Below are 21,118 nucleotides of genomic sequence, written 5' to 3'. Positions count from 1 at the left end.
TGTGTCCCGCTCCTTCCGGAGACCTTGCTCCTGTGTCACTGCCTGTGAACCCTCCCAGCACGTGCCTCTGCGGTAGAAGTCCTCACCTTAGTCAGCTCTTTTAATTATATTTTAAAATTTATTTGAGAGAGAGAGAGACAGGCAGACAGACAGGAACATGGATCTTTTCCTGTATGTGTGGGGATCGAACCTCTAACCTCTGCTCTAACCAACTACGCTATCCAACCAGGGCTTGGTTTCATTCTTTTAAAAAAGCGTCTATTCTTGTGATTTAGGTGAAGCTCTAGCTGTGTTGTCATCCTAGGGTGTCTCGCCCATAGAGAGTAAATAAATGGCTTAAGGCAGAGATAAGTTGGTCTCCGTATTCTGAAGGATGCATCTAACCAGTGAAAGCCTTCAAACTTAACAGTTGAAATGCTGTTGTAATAAATTATATTCCCCATTGTGTGTTGTCTGCATATATAGTTTTTAAATTTTTACTATGGAAAATTTCTGGTAAACCGTAATAGTAGAATGCTAGAGTAATGTATTCTGGTCCTCATAAGTGGGGACGGATTGAAATTAAGTGTGCTTTCTCTCCCCTTGGTTCCCGGAATCCTGGAAGGAGGCTTGTACCAGACCCTGCTGGGAGGTGTAGATGTTCTTTTCTGAGAACCGTCCAAGAGGAAAGGCAGTTTCCAAGTTTGGGGATCACTGGCTGAGTGGCCACTTCTTCGCTCAACACAGATCACAGATCATCAGGTCACCCTTGTGCACAGGGCTCCTTGACAGACAACTGGTGTTTAAGCGCAGCCTCTGATTTCAAAACGGGACCAAAACAGAGACATGAACAGAGAAAACAGTTCTCGGGCAGCAGATGACGCAACGAGCAGAAGGAAGTTGAAGAACGGGACGCAGCGTTCAGATCTGTGTCAGGTCTCCGGAGAGCGAGGAGAAGGTGAAAGACCAACAGGATTCTTTAAAAGTGTGTTCAAGACCAAGAAAACAAACTAGCAGAGCAGAAACACTCAGTTTGGGGAAGCGTTGAGAGGCAGTGTGGAAGAACCTTCCAGATGTGGAAGGAAAGATAGTGGAGGAAAAAAGAAAGAAATTAGAATGGCGAATGCAGAAGGTCTAACATTCAAGTAGTAAGAGCCTCAGAAGGAGGGAGGGAGCAAGGCATTTCTCTGGAACCAGAGGGTACGGGTTTCTGGATTGAGCGCTTTCCAGTGTGGCATCCCTGTGGCTGTGTTCCGGGCTGTCCCCGTCCCAGCGCCCGTGCTGAAGCGCCTGCCCTGCGCAGTGTGACGTGAGACTGCTGGGGTTGAGTACGTTCTTCACAGCTCTTCCCACAGCTGCCAGCTGCTGAGTGCTTGTGACAGTTGTTGTGAAATAATCCCATGTGAGAGTGTGTCTCCTAGGTGGGCTGACAGCTCTTCAGGGCAGGATTTTATGTGTGTGTGTGCGCGTGTATACACACACAAAGTATGTATCTGTATGTATATACAAAGTTTGCCATCCATGTCCACACATCTGTTACAGTGCCCGGCCTAGTAGTGGGCTCAGCAGACACCTTCGGGACTAAGAGGGGGGGGGCACACAGTCTGCCTACAGAGGCCAGGCATGCACGGAGAATGCATGAAAGGCTGGGCAGAGCCATAATCAGTGGCAGCTGGCCCCTGGCTGAGGACAGTGCAACACGGTGGTGACTGGGATGAGGGAGAGAGGGCTGTCGCTCAGCTCTATGTAGTGTGACCCGGGGCAAGTTCTCAGGATGCGAAGGCAGTCCAGCAAACCCAGCGGAACAGGGCGTGGAGGCCAGAGCAGGGTCTCCAGGTGAACTGCCTGGCTTGAGTCCTGTACACCAGTTACGTGGCATGAGTAAGTCACTTTATCTGTTCCCTGCATCTGGAGGGTGGAGAAAGGAAGGTTATTCTGAGGAGTGAATGGTTTCATTTCTAAGGAGGACAGTCCTGGCCTGGTAAGTGCTGTGCACAGTTACTGAACTAGTAACCTGCGGCCCCGGGTGTGCTCAGACAGCCCAGACCCGTGTCTGCTACCAGGAAAAGCGCTCATAGTGTGCACCGCGGTTTATCTCCAGCCGGGAGTCTTTGCTGTATGCTGTTTTGATTTTGCAAAGTTGACCCCGTAGAGAGAAAAAGCCTGCACACACCATGGGAATTCTTTCCCACAGGTGAATCACTCCTGCTTAGGAGCACAAAGACTCAGTTTATCTGTGAGGTTAAAGTTCTCCTTCAAGGTTTCAAGTAACCCAAATCAAAATGTCAGTCCTGTGTCCCCACAGCCCCCTCCCTCGGCCCCAGCCTGCGAGCAGGCGGGGGTGGACTGAGTTCCCTTCCCTCTCCACAGTAGACTTCCAGAAGCCAGGGCTCCCCGCTTCCCCGCCCTCCTGCATTCTGACAGAGTGCAGGCACTTAGGGTGTGACGGTCCCCACACTGAGCCTGTCCTCCGACGTCCTGCCCTCCCCCTGCCCAGCAGACAGTGCCGCCCTCGGTGCTCCTCATCGCAGCCGCTGGGGCCCTTCCACTCGGCTGCCAGCCAGAAAGATGGCCGCCGACCGCTTCCCTCCCTTTGCATGCAGTTTTCTTTTCCTTCTGGGGGGTGATCCAGACCCCATTACTCCCTCATTTTCTCTCCTGTGTGTTGGGATTAGTGCTTACCTCTTCGATTTACATCAGGATCTAATGCAATGAGATCACACGGATAACAGCCCTCCCAGGTACTTACCTGTCGGTATTCAGTCAAAGGCTTTTTGTTTGATTTTTTTTTATTTCGTAACACTTGACTCAATTTTGTCTTTTTAAACAGAGATTAGACAAATGCTGTCTTTGATAAAGCAGGCTTTTAGCTGTGCATTTAGTGAACGACTGTGAGGTCACTTGACCTGGTTTCCCCGCAGTGTCTTGTGGCCTCACGTGCCCACAGCAGAGCCAGCAGGTGGCCCCGGTCTTTGCTCCAAAATGCCGGGTGTTCCTTCTGTGTCCTGTCTCCACACAGTGCCTGGAACCTATGCCTATCAGGCTTCCCGCCCCACCGTCCCTGCGCTGGGGCCACTGTCTCGGGAGCCCGGTGCGTCCTCAGTTACCACATGCCAGGGGCTTGCTTTGAGCAGGCAGTGACCTGCCACCTCTGTCCTCTGTGAACCGCTCCTTGACTTTGTCTCCAAGCCATCACTCGTGTGTCACCCCCTAGCCTACTGGCTGGAGCCTCTGGGTTTCCTCTGCTGGGTCCTCCTCTCCTCTCTGCTGTCTCCACACATGACCGGGCCAGACTCAGGCTTCACGCCTCCTTCCGTTTGGAAAGTGGCTTCCAGAGGGAGCAGACATGGAAGAGTGACAAGGCGTGGAGGGTGAGTCCGTGCTCGCCAGGTCCAGCCATCACGGCTCTGAGACCAGTGCAGAGTCCAGTGGACCAAGGAGTCCAGCTTGAAAGACTGCTGAGAGCAGAAGGCAGTGAGGACGTTTGGGAGGAACGGGGACTGGTAGGTGGGACCGTTGTGGACGGGACTGCAGGGTGGCCGGGAGAACACAGGCTCTGACCTGTGTGGCCAGGCGCTCAGGGCTGTGGAGAAGGGCAGCAGAGGCACCTCGACCAGCCACGTCATAACTGTCTGCCGTTGGGAGGACTCTTACCGAGGTGGTGTCTTTCTGCGGAAGCTCTTGGATGTTAGATGCATGTGTTAGATATGAACATGGAGGCACTTAAGTGCTGGGGAAATTAATACAGGTTTTCTGTAGCAATTTTGAATGTCTGCTTTAATAAATTTTACTTTACATCTTTAAATGTTCAATTTAATTACAAAGTAATATATAGAAAAACATTTTAACCATGTTTGTATTACATTAAGTCACTTGTGTTTGAGAAAGCGTATTATGATTAATGAACGTGCTCGGTAGTGCTTAGGAGTCAGGCGTGGACTCTCACTTGGCTCCAGGGAGATAGTTCTTAGTGTTGTCTGTTTCAGGAGACCTGGGGTGGGAGGTCACATCATGTGATGCAGATTCACCAGGTGGGCCTCCCGCCCAGCTGTCTGAGCACCCGTTCCATCTGGCCACTTCCCTCCAGGCTCGTTCCTCACATCAGCTACCATATTTGAGTGACACCAGGAATGACAGGGACACGGACTGCCTCCTGTCTGCTTACTCCTCTCCTTACCGGTCAGCCCCAGAGAAGCCGCAGAGGGAGGGCCTCTTACGACATGCACAGAGCCTCTGGCTGTCAGGCCTGTGCTCAAGTTGGCAGCCTCGAGATTTTGAACCTGGGACCTCAGTGCCCAGATCGATGCTCTATCTACTGCACCACCATTGGCCAGGCAGAAAAATGTACTTTTTAAAAAATCAGTTTTTAAAATTGAGATAGAATTTCGCGTAATAAGTCATCATTTTGGAGTGCGCCATTCAGTGGTTTTAAGTATGTACACATGGTTGGGCAGCCATCACCACTCTCCACATCCACCATCCCCAGAAGTCTCGTGGGGTAAGTCATGGTATGGTCCCCCACTCCTGCGCAAAGTGAGGACCACCCATAGGTACTTTAGTTGAATACATGCTTTATTGCTGACCACTCAGTGGGTTAAAATGACGAGAATTCATTGTTTTGTTCAGATCTGTAACCTGGATAGGGCTCAGCAGGCACAGTTTGTCTCTCTCCAGGTGGTATCAGCTGGGAATGTAAATGGGAGCCAGAGGCAGGAATGTGATGCTGGTTGTCCATGGGAGGCTCAGCTCAGGCCTCTGTCCTCGGAGCTCAGCTCTGGGAATGCTGATCCTGTGCGGCATGGCGGCAGGGCGCTCTGAGTGAGCATCCGAACACACCCAGGGAGATGCGGGAGCCTCTTATTTTTCTTTCTGCTCATGTCGCCGTTCAACATCTAGCTTAGGATGAAGTCCACCCAGATTCAAGGAGAGGGGATGCAGACTCCACCCTTTGAAAGGAGTGATCAGAGTCACATTGGAAGAAGAGAACTGGGAATGGGAGATAGTGTTACAGTTACTTTTGGGAAAATAGAAGCTGCCACACATTTATATTATAGTAGTAAACTTTTAAGTAGTTTATTGTTAGCTTCTCTGTCTAGTAAACTCCATATAGGAAGTTTAGGATATTCAGCTAACTCCTATATTGATCTCTTCCAAGAGAAGATATTTAGGTTAGAGTTTTATGAGAAAATAAACCCAAATCTTATATAAAATAACAAAATTAAGAAGAAAACTTATACCAATCTAGTTAGTTTAAAGATTTACTTTAATTAGAATTATTAGCAAATGATTAAACTCCTTTCAAATTTGTCTTAATGTTAAATGAATTAGCTGTATTGATTTACATTCTTTGTGTCTTCACTCATACTTGGGCAAGCATCTCAAGTTTTATTAAAGGGCCAGCATATTTCCAGAATAACAAGGCAGCTCTTTTGGGGGGTCTTACTCGGTGTGTACAGTGAGTGTAAACTGGGACTCTGGAGTTAGGTGTTCGTGATGGCCCTTGCACTTCTCTCCCTCGGTTGTATGTACTGTTTTATGGAGATTTGTATCAGCCTGGGGGAGCTGGGAGCCAGCTCACGGGTTTGTCAACACCTTGTTCCCTTACACCCTCACTTGGGACTGCCTTGCTTCTTCCAAGAGAAGAAAGTGTTTGGCACCAGGAACCTTGAAATCTTTCCTATGCTGACTAAAGGGAGCGCTGAAGCTCTAGACAGCTCAGCAACCATGGCTGACGTGGGGTCTCGTTTCATTTTAGTAAGAACTTGGGCTCTTTCCTGCCCTGGTGCCAGAGTCGCAGCTCGCCAAAGCATGGTCAGCAGACTGGGTGGGTGCTGGAACTGTTGGTCATCTAGGACAGTGGTTTTCAACCATTGATCCGCAGACCAGTGCTGGGCTGCAAAAGAGTTAATTGTCCTGATGTTGTATGAAGATTATAGACGCAGTAATTTTAGTTGAATTCACTTATGCTCAGGGTGATTTCCACTTATCAACCTGTATTGTCAATGAAAATACTGTTGAGGTTGTCTTAGATATCTTTGGAACTTGTAGTCTTGTTTGAACAATCTTTTGCACGCACAGAGCATTTTCAAATCAAGCACAACCGACAAAAAGCATTCGGGCAAGCTTACGTAGTATTCAGTGCATAATACATGTGGAGTTCGGAAATCAAGCATCAGCTTGTACCGTGTTGTACTGTTATGTGCGGTAAGATAAAACTTCATTTATTGTGTGTTTGTTTCTGGCTGGCTAGGACACTGGTGTCTAGGGTAAAGAGGTTGAAAACCACTGAGCTAGGACAAAGTAAGGTAGAATTTTTGGTGTAAGCCTCTAGAACAGTGGTTCTTAACCTTTCTAATGCCGTGACCCCGTAATACAGTTCCTCATGTTGCGGTGACCCCAAATCAAAAAATAATTTTGGTGGCTACTTCATAACTGTAATTTTGCTACAGTTATGATTTGGTATGTAAATACCTGATATGCATTATGTATTTTCCGATGGCTTTAGGCGACCCCGCCAGGGTCACGACCCACAGGTTGAGAACCGCTGCTCTAGAACCTTCATAGCATTTTGACAGTAATTTTATGTTTATTAACTCTGATGTAGAAGTTTGGTGCTTGGCTTTCTGTGTGTATGTTGTTTTTAAATTTCATTTTCCTAGAAATTCCTTTTCATTGTATTTTACAAAGGTATTTATTGGTCTGTGACACATTGTAAATTAAAACAAAAACTGGTCCTTCACCACAGGCGATTTGCAGATAGGAGTCTAAGCCACTTCTTTGATACTTTGTGGATAGGAGTCTAAGCCACTTCTTTGATACTTTGTTGAAAAAGATATTTTGTGATCTGTACAACTAACAGGTCCCTATGTTTGGTTAACCTGGAAAAGTTATAAAAGATACAACTGGCCACAGGTTGTGCAATGTCAATAAAGCACCGAAAAAGCCCACTTTTCTGTGGGCAGGAGGGTGAAGGGCTTTTTCAGGTCAAGACAGAATTGGCAGCCCAGATTAATTGTACAGCTTCAGCCATGGGTCAGAAACAAATGCAGAACCATACAAACAGCACAGAGAATTCTGTTATTGTTTGGAAACAGAAGAGGCAATGTAGCAGAAAGCAGCTCTGGGACTTCTCTCGTGTGGAGACCCCGCCCTCAGACTGGCGGAGCCATGGTGGTGTGACTGCCAGAGGGGACTGAGATGCCAGGTCTCAGCATCCTCAGGACCAAACACAAAGACAAACGTGAATACTACCAATGGGAGGTGGTGGTTGTAAACAGATCAGATACAGAACTGTCTAGGCGAGTTGAGGAAGGCTTGATGGTGGACATGTGGCCAGTCTGAGTTTATAGCGCAGATAGGATTTGACAGGCAAATGAAAGCACTGAATGAAAACAAAGTTGCTTTCTGTTGGAAAGTGGCTTCACTCCCTTAACCTACAGGGGTTTACCCTTAGAAGCGGCTGCCGCCTAACTGCTTTCTGCCGCGTCTGGCTAGGACTTCCGGAACATGTCAGTGTAAGTGGTGGTGGTCATCCCTGACTCAGGCTGTCTCAGGGCTGGCCGGGGCGAGGGTGTGAGGCAGGGCTCCGTCCCACCAGTGTTTAATTTTAACGTAGATCTAAGGAAATTTACTCCTATCTCTACTTTGCTGAGAATTTTTTTTTTATCATGAGTGGTTAAACTTTGTCAAATGCTTTTTTCTACATATGTTGAGATAACTGTGGTTCTTAGGATGAATTATATTGATTACTTTTTAAAAAAAAATTAAGACTGTTCTTTTTTATTATTAAATTTAATGCAGTGACATTGATAAATCGGTACATATGTTGAGAGAAAACATCTCCAGATTATTTTGACATTTGACTGTGCTGTGTATACCCCTCCCCCAAAGTCAAATTGTCTTCTGTCACCTTCTATCTGGTTTTCTTTGTGCCCCTCCCCTCCCCCACCCCCTCTCTCCTTCTTCGCCCCATCCCCCCTCCCCCCACCCCTCACCCCTGTTACCATCATGTTCTTGTTCAAGACTGTTCTTTTTAAAGCAATTTTAGGTTCACAACAAAATTTGAGGGGAAGGTACGGAGGTTTCCCTTATCTCCTGTGCCGCACACATACATAGCCACCGGTTTCCCCTGCCAGATTGATACCTTTGTTACAGTTGATGAATTATATTAACCACCTAAAGTCCATAAGTTTACCTTAGGCGCGCTCGTTCAGTGGGTTTGCACGATGTGTGATCAGTGACGTGGATCCATTATCACAGTGTCATGCCCTATGCTCACTGCCCTAAAATCCCATGTGCTCACCTGTCCTTCCCTGCCCAGCACTCCTTACTCCCGCACGACCTCCACATCCGCTGAACTTTTCTGTCTATGGTGTGGCCTTTTCCAGAATGTCACACGGTTGCAATCACACAGTGTGTGGCCTATTCAGATAGATCAGCTTCTTTCACTCAGTAACATGCAGTTAGGGTTCCTCCAACTCTTTTCATGGCTGACAGCCCCTTCTTTTAAGTAATGAATAATACTCCACTTTCTGCAAGTCCACAGTTTATCCGTTCACCTACTGAAGGACATCTTGGCCCCCAGGTTTTGGCAATTATGAATGAAGCTGCTTTGACTGCTTTTTTAATGTTTAACGCCTTCTGCATTTTTTTTTCTTTTTTTCAAGATTTTATTTATTCATTTTAGAGAAGGGGGAGAAAGAGAGAGAGAGAGAGAGAGAAGGGAAAGAGAGCAGGAAGCATCAACTCTCATATGTGCCTTGACCAGGCAAGCCCAGGGTTTTGAACCGGCAACCTCAGCATTCCAGGTCGACGCTTTATCCACTGTGCTACCACAGGTCAGGCTACTTCTGCATGTTTTTTTTTAAATATATAAATAAATAAAATTTTATTTTAATGGGGTGACATCAATAAATCAGGGTACATATATTCAAAGAAAACATGTCCAGGTTATCTTGTCATTCAATTCTGTTGCATATCCATCACTCAAAGTCAGATTGTCCTCTGTCACCTTCTGTCTAGTTTTCTTTGTGCCCCTCCCCCTCCTCCTCCTCTGCATGTCTTGGATAAACTTTTCTTGATCAAATTTTTCTTTTCAAATATTGCTAATAAAATTTGCTATGTTTGCACAGATTCTTGCACCTGTGTCTACAGGAAAGCCTGGTCTGCACTTTCTCGCCTGGTCCTCGCCAGGCTTAGTGTCGCCGCTCTGCTGGCCTCATAAGTCACGTTGGGAGTGTGCCCTGTGCTCTGGGAGGGCTTCTGTAAGGGTAGTACTATTCCTTACATTGTTGAAGGAACTCAAACATTCCTTTGTGGGAGGAATCTTCACTACACATTATCCCTTTTTGGAATAGGTCTATTTAGAACTCATGTTTGTTTCAGTTTGGGGAAGTGTGCTTTGTGAGCAGTTGTGCAAGCATCTACATTTTCACATTTATTGGCATAAAGTTGTTTGTAGTCTCTTAATATTTTAATACACTATCACTGCCTTATTAATTTTTAATCTTTTCTGCTCTGCTCTCCTTCACCCTTCATTTTGCTAGTGTCGCCCCTCTCCTTCTCGATTACCCTTAACAGGTCTGTCATATAATGTCAGCTGCATTCTTCTTTTCAGAAAAATAACTTCATTTTGCTGTTTCTAAATTGGATTGTTAAATATCAATTACATAAGAAAGTTGTTTTCCAATCTCCGTTTATGAAATACTGCATTTTAAAATGTTGATTTTAATGTAAACACAATTCGCTCTGCATCCAGTTTTGATATTTCTTTTTATTGTGAAATTCAGTTCCAAACACTTTTGAGCCTCTTTCTGGCCGAGGGTTACTCGACTTGCATTGCTTAATTCCTAAACAGTTGGGGTTTTCTGGTTACCCTTGTGTTGACCTGTTTAATGCCAGGCACAGAACATACTCTGGATACTTTTAGTCCTTTAATATTTATTGAACCTTTATCTTTCACTCACCATGTGGTCAATGTTAGTAAATATTTCATGTGTGACTTAGTAAAAATTTCACTTGCAAAGATGAATTGCTTTTGGTTGTCGTGTTTTCTGTGTTGACTGGGTCACATGTGTGATTGTGCTTTTCAGCTCTGTAAGGTGCCAGAAGCTAGAAGGGTGTGATTGGTGTGCTCCTTCCTGCCCTTTCGGTCCTCCCTTCACCCTGCTGACCCCTCGGGGCTGGGCCTCAGGGCTGGGAATGTCTCAGAGGGACAACCAGCAGGTCGTGGGGCTCAGCTCTCTGCCCCTTCCGGCCGCCCCGGAATCCTAGGCCCAGCACACTCAAAACTTGGTTCTTCACTGCTGGAAGTTCTACTGGGTTCACTCTCATGATTGGCTTTTCCTCGGCTCTTCAGGCCCTGAAGGCAGAATTGGCAGTGCCCTGTGGGAAAAGGCAACCGTGTCTGTCACCTGTGGTGGTGGGTACCTCACTGCACCACAGGGCCTGCAGACGTAGTTAGGGCTGGCTTTGATCTGGCTTTGCTGGGTTTTCTCAGTGGAATTTTAGTCTTGCCCAAGCTTTTTTTCACATTCATAGTGGAAGTCCTGTCATCCTTGTAGCAAATTCAGTTGATTCTGTTTTTTGGTTTTGTTTTCTGTTGTGACATGTCTGACTCCCCTGCAAGGTGACTAATGACTAAGGAGGAGGACCTTGTTTATCTTTTTTTAAGCGAGAGACAGAGACAGACACAGGCAGGAAGGAAGGGAGATTAGCATCAACTCATAGTTGCAGCACCTTAGTTGTTCATTAATTCTTCTCATACATGTCTTGACTGGAGGGCTCCAGTCGAGCCAGTGACCCCTTGCTCAAGCCAGTGACCTTTGGACTCAAGCCAGCGACCATGGGGTCGTATCTAGGATCCCATGTTCAAGCTGGTGAGCCCGTACTTAAGCTGGTGAATCCATGCTCAAGCCTGCGACCTAGGGCTTCCAAACCTGGGACCTCAGCATCCCAGGTTGACGCTCTATCCACTGCATCACCACCTAGTCAGGTAGGACGATCTTGTTTTGTCTGTAGTTTTTTTAATCACAAAAGTCTAGTATGTATGACTACTCGCTGAATTGCTATTGTATGAAGAAGGAATTTGTATCTCATGTAAAAGTTTTCAAAAGTAGCATAAATTAACATATTTGATTTTTCTGTAAGATTTTCCCACAAATTTAAAGGCTGTGATTAAAATAGGGTAAGTTACATTGTTTATAGATAACAGTGGATTTTTGACAGAGCTGAGCTAGCACTCCTGGTCTTTTAATAGTAGTTGAATAGTTATCATGCTGATGTGAATCCAGTTCTGCGCTGACTGTGGGGGTGGGGTGGGGGGTACAGTGACTGCCTCTTTGGGTTAGGTCCCAGTTCTCCTCAAGCATGGATGTAATTGTCATTATACCATATTTTACTTAGATTTCAAATATTGTACAGTGAACATTATTTTCTCTTACAGAATATGACAGGTACCTAGCATCTAGCAAAATAATGGCAGCTGCTTACCTGGACCCAAACTTGAATCACACACCAAATTCGAGCACCAAGACGCAGCTGGGCACCACTGTGGAGCGTTCCCCTGGGACCATGGAGCGAGTGCTCAAAGTCTTTCATTATTTTGAAAGCAACAGCGAGCCGACCACTTGGGCCAGTATCATCAGGCATGGAGATGCTACTGATGTCAGGGTAAGCACCCTCTCCTGGGGGACAAGTGCATGGTAATGACCCTTGTGGACTAAAAAAAGAAAAAAGATAATGTAATAATTCTTTTATTGTGTTAACATGAATTCAGGTGTCCCACTCAACCCCCAAAACATGCCCCCCATCACACCCCTTTTTTCCCCTTCCCCTAAGTCTCTATCCCCTTCCCTCTGGGACTTGCTGTCCTGTTATCTGTATCTATGTGTTATATATATATTTTGGCTACTCCCTTCACCTTCTCTGATCCCATCCCCTCATCCCCTTTCCCTCTGACAGCTGTCCCTCTGCTTCCTGTGACCCCGCCTCTGCCTCTATTTCATTCCTCAGTTCATCTTGTTCATTAGATTCCACGTGAGATCATACGATATTTGTCTTTCTCTGCCTGGCTTATTTCACTTAGCATAATAATCTCCAGGTCCATCCATGCCATGGCAGAAGGTAAGATTTCCTTCTTTTTCACAGCCACACAGTATTCCATCGTGTATATGTACCACAGTTTTTTTATCCATTTGTCCACTGATGGACTCTTGGGCTGTTTCCAGATCTTGACTATTGTAAACAATGCTGCAGTAAACATGGGGGTGCATATCTTCTTTTGAATCAGTGATTTGATATTTTTAGGATATATTCCAAAAAGTCCAATAGCTGGGTCAAAAGGCAGTTCCATTTTTAATTTTTTGAGGAAACGCCACAGTGGCTGTACAAGCCTGCATTCCCACCCAGCAGTGCAGGAGGGTTCCCTTTTCTCCACACCCTCACCAGCACTTATTGTGTGTTAATTTGTTAATGAGTGCCATTCTGACAGGTGTGAGGTGGTATCTCATTGTGGTTTTAATTTGCATTTCTCTGATGATTAGTGACATTGAACATTTTTTAATATGCCTATTGGCTCTTTGTCTTCTTTTGAGAAGTGTCTATTCAGTTCCTTTGCCCATTTTTTAATTGGATGTTTGCCTTCCTGGAGTTGAGTTTTAGAAGTTCTTTATAAATTTTGGTTATTAACCCCTTATCAGACGTATCAGTGAATATGTCCTCCCATTGAGTGGGTTGTGTTTTTATTTTGTTAATGATGTCTTTTGCTGTGCAAAAGCTTTTTAGTTTGATATAGTCCCATTTGTTTATTTCGTCCTTTATTTCACTTGCTCACAGAGATATATAGGCAAACATATTGCTACGAGAGATATCGGAGAGTTTACTGCCTCTTCCAAGATTTTTATGGTTTTGTGACTTACATTTAAGTTTTTTTCCCATTTTGAGTTTATTTTTGTAAATGGTGTAAGTTGGTGGTCTAGTTTCATTTTTTTGTTTGTACCTGTCCAATTTTTCCAGAACATTTGTTAAAGAGACTGTCTTTACTCCATTATATGCTCTTACCTCCTTTGTCAAATATCAGTTGTCCATAAAACTGTGGGTTTATTTCTGGGCTCTTTGTTCTGTTCTGTTGATCTGTATGTCTGTTCTTATGCCAACACCAAGCTGTTTTGATTACAATGGCCTTGTAGTATAACTTGATATCAGGAAGTGTGGTACATCCCACCTTGTTCTTTTTTTTCCGAGATTGCTGAGGCTATTCGGGTTCTTTTTTCATTCCATATAAATGTTTGGAATATTTGTTCTAGATCTGTGAAATATGCCTTTGGTATTTTAATAGGAATTGCGTTGAATCTATAGATTACTTTGGGTAGTATGGACATTTTAATGAAGTTACTTCTTCCTATCCATGAACACTGCATATGCTTCTACTTGTTTGTATCTTCCTCAGTTTCTTTTTTCAATGTCTTATAATTTTCTGAGTACAAGTCTTTTACCTCCTTGGTTAAAGTGTAATAATTCTTATTCTCATATTTTAGAGATAACTTTTTCTTTATAATATTCATTCTGCTAATGTTTGACCAGAGTTTAGATTGTTGTAAAATATCTTAAGAAAATTAATAACTGATTCATACATTACTATATAATGCCATCAACTTGCTTTTATCTCTGGTTTTCTTTTTAATTCTTCAAAAGATACAAAGAAACAAAGCAATTAAAATAGCCCCTAACATTTTAAGTTCTTTTCTAGAAAGTGTAATTTTGAAAGTATTTACACGACTTCAGATAGGATAGTTTGTTAAGAGTTATAAGTATCTCCTACATAGCAGACACTTGGCAAGGTTTGGAGATGGAAGAGGGTCCCTGCTAGTGCAGCTTACAGTCTGTTGGGAAGAGACCCTTGTGACCTTAATGGCAGTGCAGGCAGAAGGTGCCTCACGCGGTGCGCCAGGTGGCGGGAGCCAGAGGGCGCACTAGGTGTGGGGTTTGCCTGTACAGGCTTCCTGGGGGTGGTGAGTGAGGCCGGTGAGGGGCTGCGGGAGCAGCTCATCCCCACGGAGGTTGCTGCGAGTGAGGAGTGAGGCAGCGTGTGGCTCAGACCAGTTCAGTGTTAAGTGTTCAGGGTGTGCTTGACCGAATGTTTCAGGAGCCCTGCCTCCTCCTGCCCCCACTTCCTCCATATTCGTCTGCAGGGAGGAAGGACAGTGTCCAGTGACTAAGGCGCACAGATATGCCTCCTTCCCCCTGTTATAGTAATGAAACTCGTCAACTCTTTACCTTATATGTCCTAACTATTTGTGAGGAAAATAAGGGGAAAGGTAGAATTTAGATTTTAGGCTACAATATTCCATCTGGATCAGATATAGTTTTCTGGCAGTTAGGAGCTCGTATTTGCAGACATCACTCACCTTGGCCGTAGCTTTGACCAGGTGTCAGTCCATGCTCCAGGCACCTCGGGCGGCAGGTGTGGGGCCGATTCAGACGGGCACGGTGAGCCCACTCTGGACAGCATTGAGTGAGCCCGGCCACCGGGAAACGTGCAGTGATGCTTGAGAGTGGGGGGAAATCCCAGACTCCGCCAGAAAAGGCCCTGCTTGAGGAGGAACGGCGTTCAGCACAGACTCTGAGCAGAGCCAGCTGTGTGTGCAAGAAGGCACAGGAACGGTAGCTTCAGAGGGCTCGGGAAGGAGCCTGTGTCTCCGAAGTCTGTACTGGACCAGACATCAGTGAAGTGTGTAGTGCAGTTCTCCCCAGAGAAACAGGGACGGAGAATGTTAATGCCATGGGCTCTCTGCAGAAACAATGAGATGGCGACAGGGAGCAGGACAGACAGCAAGCCTGGGAGGAAACGTGAGGACAATGCCAGGGCTGCCTCCACCATGCGTGTGGCCTGGCACCCTCTCTCTGCCTGCTCCGTCCCTGTGCCTCATGCAGAGAGCTCTCATTCTAGATCTCTGAGCGCAGTGCTGCCTGGCACCCTCTCTCTGCCTGCTCCGTCCCTGTACCTCAGGCAGAGAGCTCTCATTCTAGATCTCTGAGCGCTGTACCTCACGCAGAGAGCTCTCATTCTAGATCTCTGAGCGCAGTGCTGCCTGGCACCCTCTCTCTGCCTGCTCCGTCCCTGTGCCTCACGCAGAGAGCTCTCATTCTAGATCTCTGAGCACAGTGCGGCCTGGCATCCTCTCTCTGCCTGCTCCGTCCCTGTGCCTCACGCAGAGAGCTCTCATTCTAGATCTCTGAGCGCAGTGCTGCCTGGCACCCTCTCTCTGCCTGCTCCGTCCCTGTGCCTCACGCAGAGAGCTCTCATTCTAGATCTCTGAGCGCAGTGCTGCCTGGCACCCTCTCTCTGCCTGCTCCGTCCCTGTGCCTCACGCAGAGAGCTCTCATTCTAGATCTCTGAGCACAGTGCGGCCTGGCACCCTCTTTCTGCCTGCTTCGTCCCTGTGCCTCACGCAGAGAGCTCTCATTCTAGATCTCTGAGCACAGTGCGGCCTGGCATCCTCTCTCTGCCTGCTCCATCCCTGTGCCTCACGCAGAGAGCTCTCATTCTAGATCTCTGAGCGCAGTGCTGCCTGGCTGAGTCTGCACCTCTCTTTTCTGTCTTGACACTTCTTACTCAAAAAGAGCTGCCCCGTGCCTCAGTCTGGGGTTTCCCTTCTCTGAGTCCACGAGGTCCCTGGGAGTAACCCTTTACTCCTCTGCTTACACCCTGCGTCCAACACGTTAACTAACCCTGCCCACATGTTGTCAGAGCATACCTGGGACCTGCCCACTCCACACGACCTCCCCGTCTCCTGCCTCCATTGTCACATGGTCTCCTGGCACCCTACTTCCTCACTGGCCCCTCAGCACGTTCACAGACCTGCAGCCAACACAGTCCCACCGTTAGGCGTGGCCCTCCTCCTGAGAACCTGCTGGTGGCTTCCTGCCTCGTCGGGTGAATGTTCCAGTTCCTCAGGGGCCCTGACCCTCGCCTTCCCATCATGCTGGTGAACTCTGTCCTGCTGGTCACTCACTTTCACTTTCTGCTTCCTGGACGACTTTTCTCACATCCACTCTTCTCATCAGTAATTTGCTCAAAACCTCCGGTAACTCCCCATTTCTCTTTAGGAAAGCCAGGTTCTTTGGGTGGCTCCTGTCACCCGTTCTCGCCTTACTGCCTCTCCGACTGCCCCGCCCAAGAATGCCCCTCCCCGCCCTTTCTGTCCCCTCCCTCTGGTTTGTTAGACTTGCTTCAGGTGGTTTCTCCTCCTAGAAATTGTCATGTTTCTCAATGGACTGCTCACTTCCTGTCTGCTCCCCCCACTGGACTGTCAGCTTGTAGGCAGTGGGGACCTCGCTGCTTCGTGATGTCCCAGCACCTTCAGCAGGTGTGCAGCACGTGCTCCACACACACTTGTGGCATGATGGCGTGGAGCCCGAGGTGTAGGGTACGGCCGCTGGGAGGTGTGAGTGAGGACACGTGTGCAGAGCAGAGAGCCTTAACCGACTGAGAAGAGAAGCTAGATTGACAGTCCAAGACTGCACCAGCCCAGAGCCGCGCCCGCCCTGGCTGGTGTTTCTGCTAACTCTCAGTCCCTGCCTTGTTACTCTTTTTACATGGCAAGACCCAAAACAACTCTCTTTATGTCCAGACACCAAATTTAGGCAAATACAGTATAATGCTACTGAAGATTAGCAATTAAGTTCTTTGACAAAATTCTTGTCGTGTTCAAAGCATCTTAAAATGTATTAATGGGCTCCTGGAAGGGTTGTAAATGCAGGGGCGGGCAAAGGTAAGTTTGCAGTTGCAAGTAAGCATACCATTGTGACATTCTTTCGAGTTAATAAAGTTGTTGTAATAATCATAACCTGCATGTCTTTTTCCGTACGAACAGCAGTGAGCCTGCTTCTGTACACCCTCTCTAGAACACACTCTCCGGTTCCAGTGCTCCTGCGAGCCGCCGGAGAAGGGCTGACATAATCACCTGAGCCTGCCCTCATAAACAGTATGTTCAGTCCGTGTGTTTTGCTGAAAGGTGACTGCACTTGGTTGGATTAGCATTAATTGTTGACACCGAGCTGGTGATGGATATGAATGTAGCGTTCTGACCTTTTACAGTCGGCTTCCTGACCGTGGGACGAGAAGATGCACAAACAGTTTGGGATTCTCTGAGTCTGTACAAGCAATGAGTGTTGTGAGCAGAGCTGCCCTGTGCCAGGAAGGGCTGGTCGCTGCAGGGAAGGGGTCCTCTGGGCACTTTCTGAAGTCCAGCCACGGACAGTCCTGGAGGACGTGCTGCATCAGTCCCGTGGGTCCAGGGTATATGGCTGCGCTGTGTGGTTACACGCCAGCCGTCCTCCAGAGAGGAGCCGGAGACCGCGCCCCCCACGCGTGAGCACTCATCAGTGTGGTTTCACATCAGTTCACCGCTAGAAAGGACTACGGGGGTCTTAGAAAGTGAAACTTTTAACTGTTATTCAGCTCCCCTGAGTGACAGGTTGTAAACCTAGTCCTGTACCTTCCTAGAAACAGCCACTTTTCAGAACGTGTGTATTCCTGAAATACACACACACATACCAACGTGTGTGTGTTGCACGGAAATGGTAGCATGTCCACAGGGTACCAGTATAGCGTTTGTTGAGCATGCATTTTTCACCAAATCTTCAGTTCTGAAAGTCATTTGCTCAGTTATCCAGAAGCAGATGCGTGGTTCTCGGCGTTATTTCTGTGACTGCATCGGCTCCGAACACCTGTGTCAGTCACGGTCCTGACTGCTGCCCACGTGGAGTCAGCAATGAGGATCAGGAGCTTTGGAGAATGGAAATTGGATAGAACACAGTATGGAAGCATAATCAAACAGCAAAAAATAAAAAGAAATGTCTCTGTTACTACTTTTAATTTAAATTTTTTTTCCATTGATTTGAAAGAAGGGGGAGGAAAGAAGCATTAACTCGTTCCGCCCAGTCGTTCCGTTGAGTCGTGCACTCACTGATCGCTTCTCGTATGTGCCCTGCCCGGGGATCTAATCCCCCCCTCAGTGTGCCAGGACGAGCTTTATCCACGGAGCCCCTTGCCAGGGCCGCTGCTGTGCATGTTTAGGGCAGAGTCACGAGTGACTGGTGTGGCAGCACTCATTTGGGTGCAGTCCTTCTGGGTGTCTTTGGGCAATAGGATCAAGTTAACCGACTAAAATTATATCAATTCTACAACACGTCAAAACTAGGAACCTGCTTTTCCCTAACAAGCTTCACAGTCTGGATGGAGCCTCTCCAGGCCGTGCTGTTTCTCTGCAGGCAGGCTCCTATGTGTGCCCCGGGCGGCCAGAGGACCTGGAGGCAGCACCCAGAGGCCCCTGGAGAGGGTGGGGTTTCTCCTGGGGCGTTGCTGGCAAATACAGTATAGGGAGAGGCTTGTGCCCTGGGCTTGCTCTGTGTCTGGGTGTGGACGGACAGACAAGAGCACGCAGACAGGCTAGATGGGCAGAGTGATTGCAGCCCTGCCAGGCGGGAGGAAGGTGGCGGCAGTGACTGTGTGGAGGGGGGATGACCGTGTGTGTGGCAGCGGGGGTGGCTGCTGCTGGTGTGCGCTTGCTCACGAACCAGCAGAGCGGAGGCAGTGGACAAAAGTGCCTTTGTGGGAGTCTGCAAGAGGCTCCAGCCCCCGCCCTGGGCAGCTCAGGAGCCGTGCATTGGCAAGAAGCTGCAGAGCTGTCTGAGAGAATTACTAGAAAAAGATATCCCTTCCTCTGCGCAGATCCCCCACCCCAGAGCTCGGGCTGGCTTCTGGCTTCCTCGGCCCCCTTGGCTGGGTGCCCTCAAGCGGGGCATGTCCTGCACCATCATTCACGGGTCCTGCCTTGATTCCAGAGCCAGGAGGGACACTCAGCCTGACCCAGCCCACCCATTCTTCCTGTCCCCGTGAGAACCTTTCTTCATAATACCTGGTCCTTTGTTCACGCTTTCGCCATGGTGCTGTGTCCACTCCTCCTCTGCCCCTCCTCTGACTCCCCCTGTGCCCGATACAGAGCTCGTCCCGGGACCGGGCACCTAAGAGGAGGTCGGCCACGTGCAGGCACCCAGCTTGCCTTAGGGACACATGGGGCCCTCGCCAGTGTCTCTGTACAGTGTATTGCTGTCTGTTCTTAGGGGAGGGCTGAGAGCAGCCATAACTATCATCAGCACCATTGTGATGCAGTAAAGAAATGCTCCAGTGTACAGGAGCTTGTTAAGATGTGCCTTATGTTCCAAGTTCCATGATAGCTTCAGTTAATTGTAAATTTTTAAAAACTAGTAATAGTAGTTGATAATTTCATATCAATGTCAGCATCGTTAAAACAACCTTATTAATGGCCTAAACCCTGGTTGGCAAACTGTGGCTCGCGAGCCACATGTGGCTCTTTGGCCCCTTGAGTGTGGCTTTTCCACAAAATACTACATGTGGGCGCTACCTTGATAAGGAATGTACCTACCTATATAGTTTAAGTTTAAAAAATTTGGTTCTCAAAAGAAATTGCAATTGTTGTACTGTTGATATTTGGCTCTGTTGACTAGTGAGTTTGCCGACCATTGGCCTAAAAGATTGCGAGGATTTCGGGGACTGTGATTAGCAATACCTCCATGTAAGAGCAGCAGATGGTTTCATCCTATGCCCAAGGGAGTCTTCACAAGCACATATGCTCATGACTTGCACACCTGTGCAGGTACAGGTCAAGAATCAGGTCTACCAGTCCCCTTTCCACAGCCCCGGGAGAGACTTCACTTTCTCCTTCAAAGATTACCTTCATCTCCTCTGAACCCATGGGCCACGTATGTTAGAAGCACAACACATGTGGAGGTTAGTTTAGATTGCTGCACATTAACCTGTGAAGCGCAAAGAGATTGGTTAGACCCATCTTCAAAGAGCTATTCATATCTCATCAATGTTATCAGAAGCATCACCTTAACTCAGTGGTTCTCAAAGTGTGCGCCCTAGGAGATTTCCAGGTGTGCCCTATAGTATTCCAGAGAAATACGTGCCTGTTGGGGACCAAAAAACCAACAGGGTTTTTGGAGTTTAGATTTTTGGGGGACAGAGGTGTGGGGAATTGGCTGTAAGCTGATAGTCTGCCCAACCCCCACCTCACTTGCCTGATTAGGTTGCAAAAGGCTGTTAAGTTGTGGTGCTGGATTGTTTACACTACCCCCCCCCCCATGTTCCCCGGAAGACTGAAGGCAAATTTCTTCTATCCTTTGTTTGGTGTAAAGTTAAGATGATATGTGTGGTGGGGGTTTTGGATTGATGATTAAACATAAGGAATTGTCTCTTGAAGCCTTTTGGATTTCTATAAAAGAAGAATATGTGGCAATAGCTTTGAACATTTTACTACAATTTTCAGCATCCTATTTATGTGAATTAGGATTTTCTACCCTCAACACAATTAAGAGTAAAAAGAGAGGAATTCTTCAATGTATTGACGAGGAAATGAGAGTTACCCTTTCAAATATATATATGCCCAAACATTGAAGAAATCGCTAGGACACATCAGGCTCATGTTTCTCATAAACACAAGAATGAAAAAACTTAACACATTCGTGCCAGGACCTGCTGAATTTACTAAATCTTACTAAGAATGTGTGTGTGTATAAAGATAACCTTTTTGTCATTTTTTTTATTTTTTAACCCCTCTTACGAATTCTAAAAAGCATAATTCAGGAAATGTAACAAAAATGTTTTTTAATGTCAGAATAAATTTAATTTTGTCATATTTACTTAATTGCCATAAAAGCATGCTTGGACTTTATATTTTTTTCTTTAATATTTGACTTAATTATTATAACATATTTCTCAGAAATTTGTATACAGTGCACCTACAATTATTTGTAGGATTTTAAATGTGCCCCGACTTCAAAAAATTTAAGAACCACTGCCTTAACTATATGTTCCTAAGTGTGTGTTTTTTAAAAAATAATATTAGCTGCAGCTGGTCTCAAACAATGTACCGTCCATGGTTCAGAAAGTGCGGCCCCTCCTTGGATCTGGTCCTCAGCAGTGACAGCAAGGGGCAGCTGGTGTCTTGGCGAGTTGGGGACGGTGCAGAGGGGCTGCAGGGCAGTACTGGGCATCAGTCACCACGCCTGGCTCCTCAGTGAGAGACGGGAAGAGCTTTCTGTCTTAGCTTTT

The 21,118-nt window shown here is 46.9% G+C and overlaps 1 protein-coding gene and 1 long non-coding RNA gene across 15 annotated transcripts in view; one reads left to right on the top strand and one right to left on the bottom strand.

Annotated features, from left to right (window-relative positions):
• Nucleotides 1-21,118, top strand: part of PTK2 (protein tyrosine kinase 2) — a 192,686-nt gene that overhangs the window by 47,055 nt on the left and 124,513 nt on the right. For all 14 annotated transcript variants that reach the window (XM_066379591.1, XM_066379590.1, XM_066379584.1 and 11 more), the window contains one exon: nt 11,423-11,649. In XM_066379591.1, coding sequence (XP_066235688.1) covers nt 11,455-11,649 — 195 coding nt within the window. In that variant the 5' untranslated portion in view covers nt 11,423-11,454. The remainder of the gene's footprint in view (nt 1-11,422; nt 11,650-21,118) is intronic.
• LOC136401407 (uncharacterized) lies at nt 4,534-8,311 on the bottom strand. The gene is made up of 2 exons (XR_010750517.1): nt 8,174-8,311; nt 4,534-4,965 (listed from the first exon to the last, which is right to left on the bottom strand). It is a non-coding gene; the product is annotated as an uncharacterized lncRNA (long non-coding RNA).

Source organism: Saccopteryx leptura, chromosome 3, assembly GCF_036850995.1.
Source record: "Saccopteryx leptura isolate mSacLep1 chromosome 3, mSacLep1_pri_phased_curated, whole genome shotgun sequence".
In the NCBI taxonomy this organism is placed as follows: Eukaryota; Metazoa; Chordata; class Mammalia; order Chiroptera; family Emballonuridae; genus Saccopteryx; species Saccopteryx leptura.
Note: the sequence above shows the minus strand (reverse complement) of the source record. Positions and strands in the feature narration are given on the sequence as shown.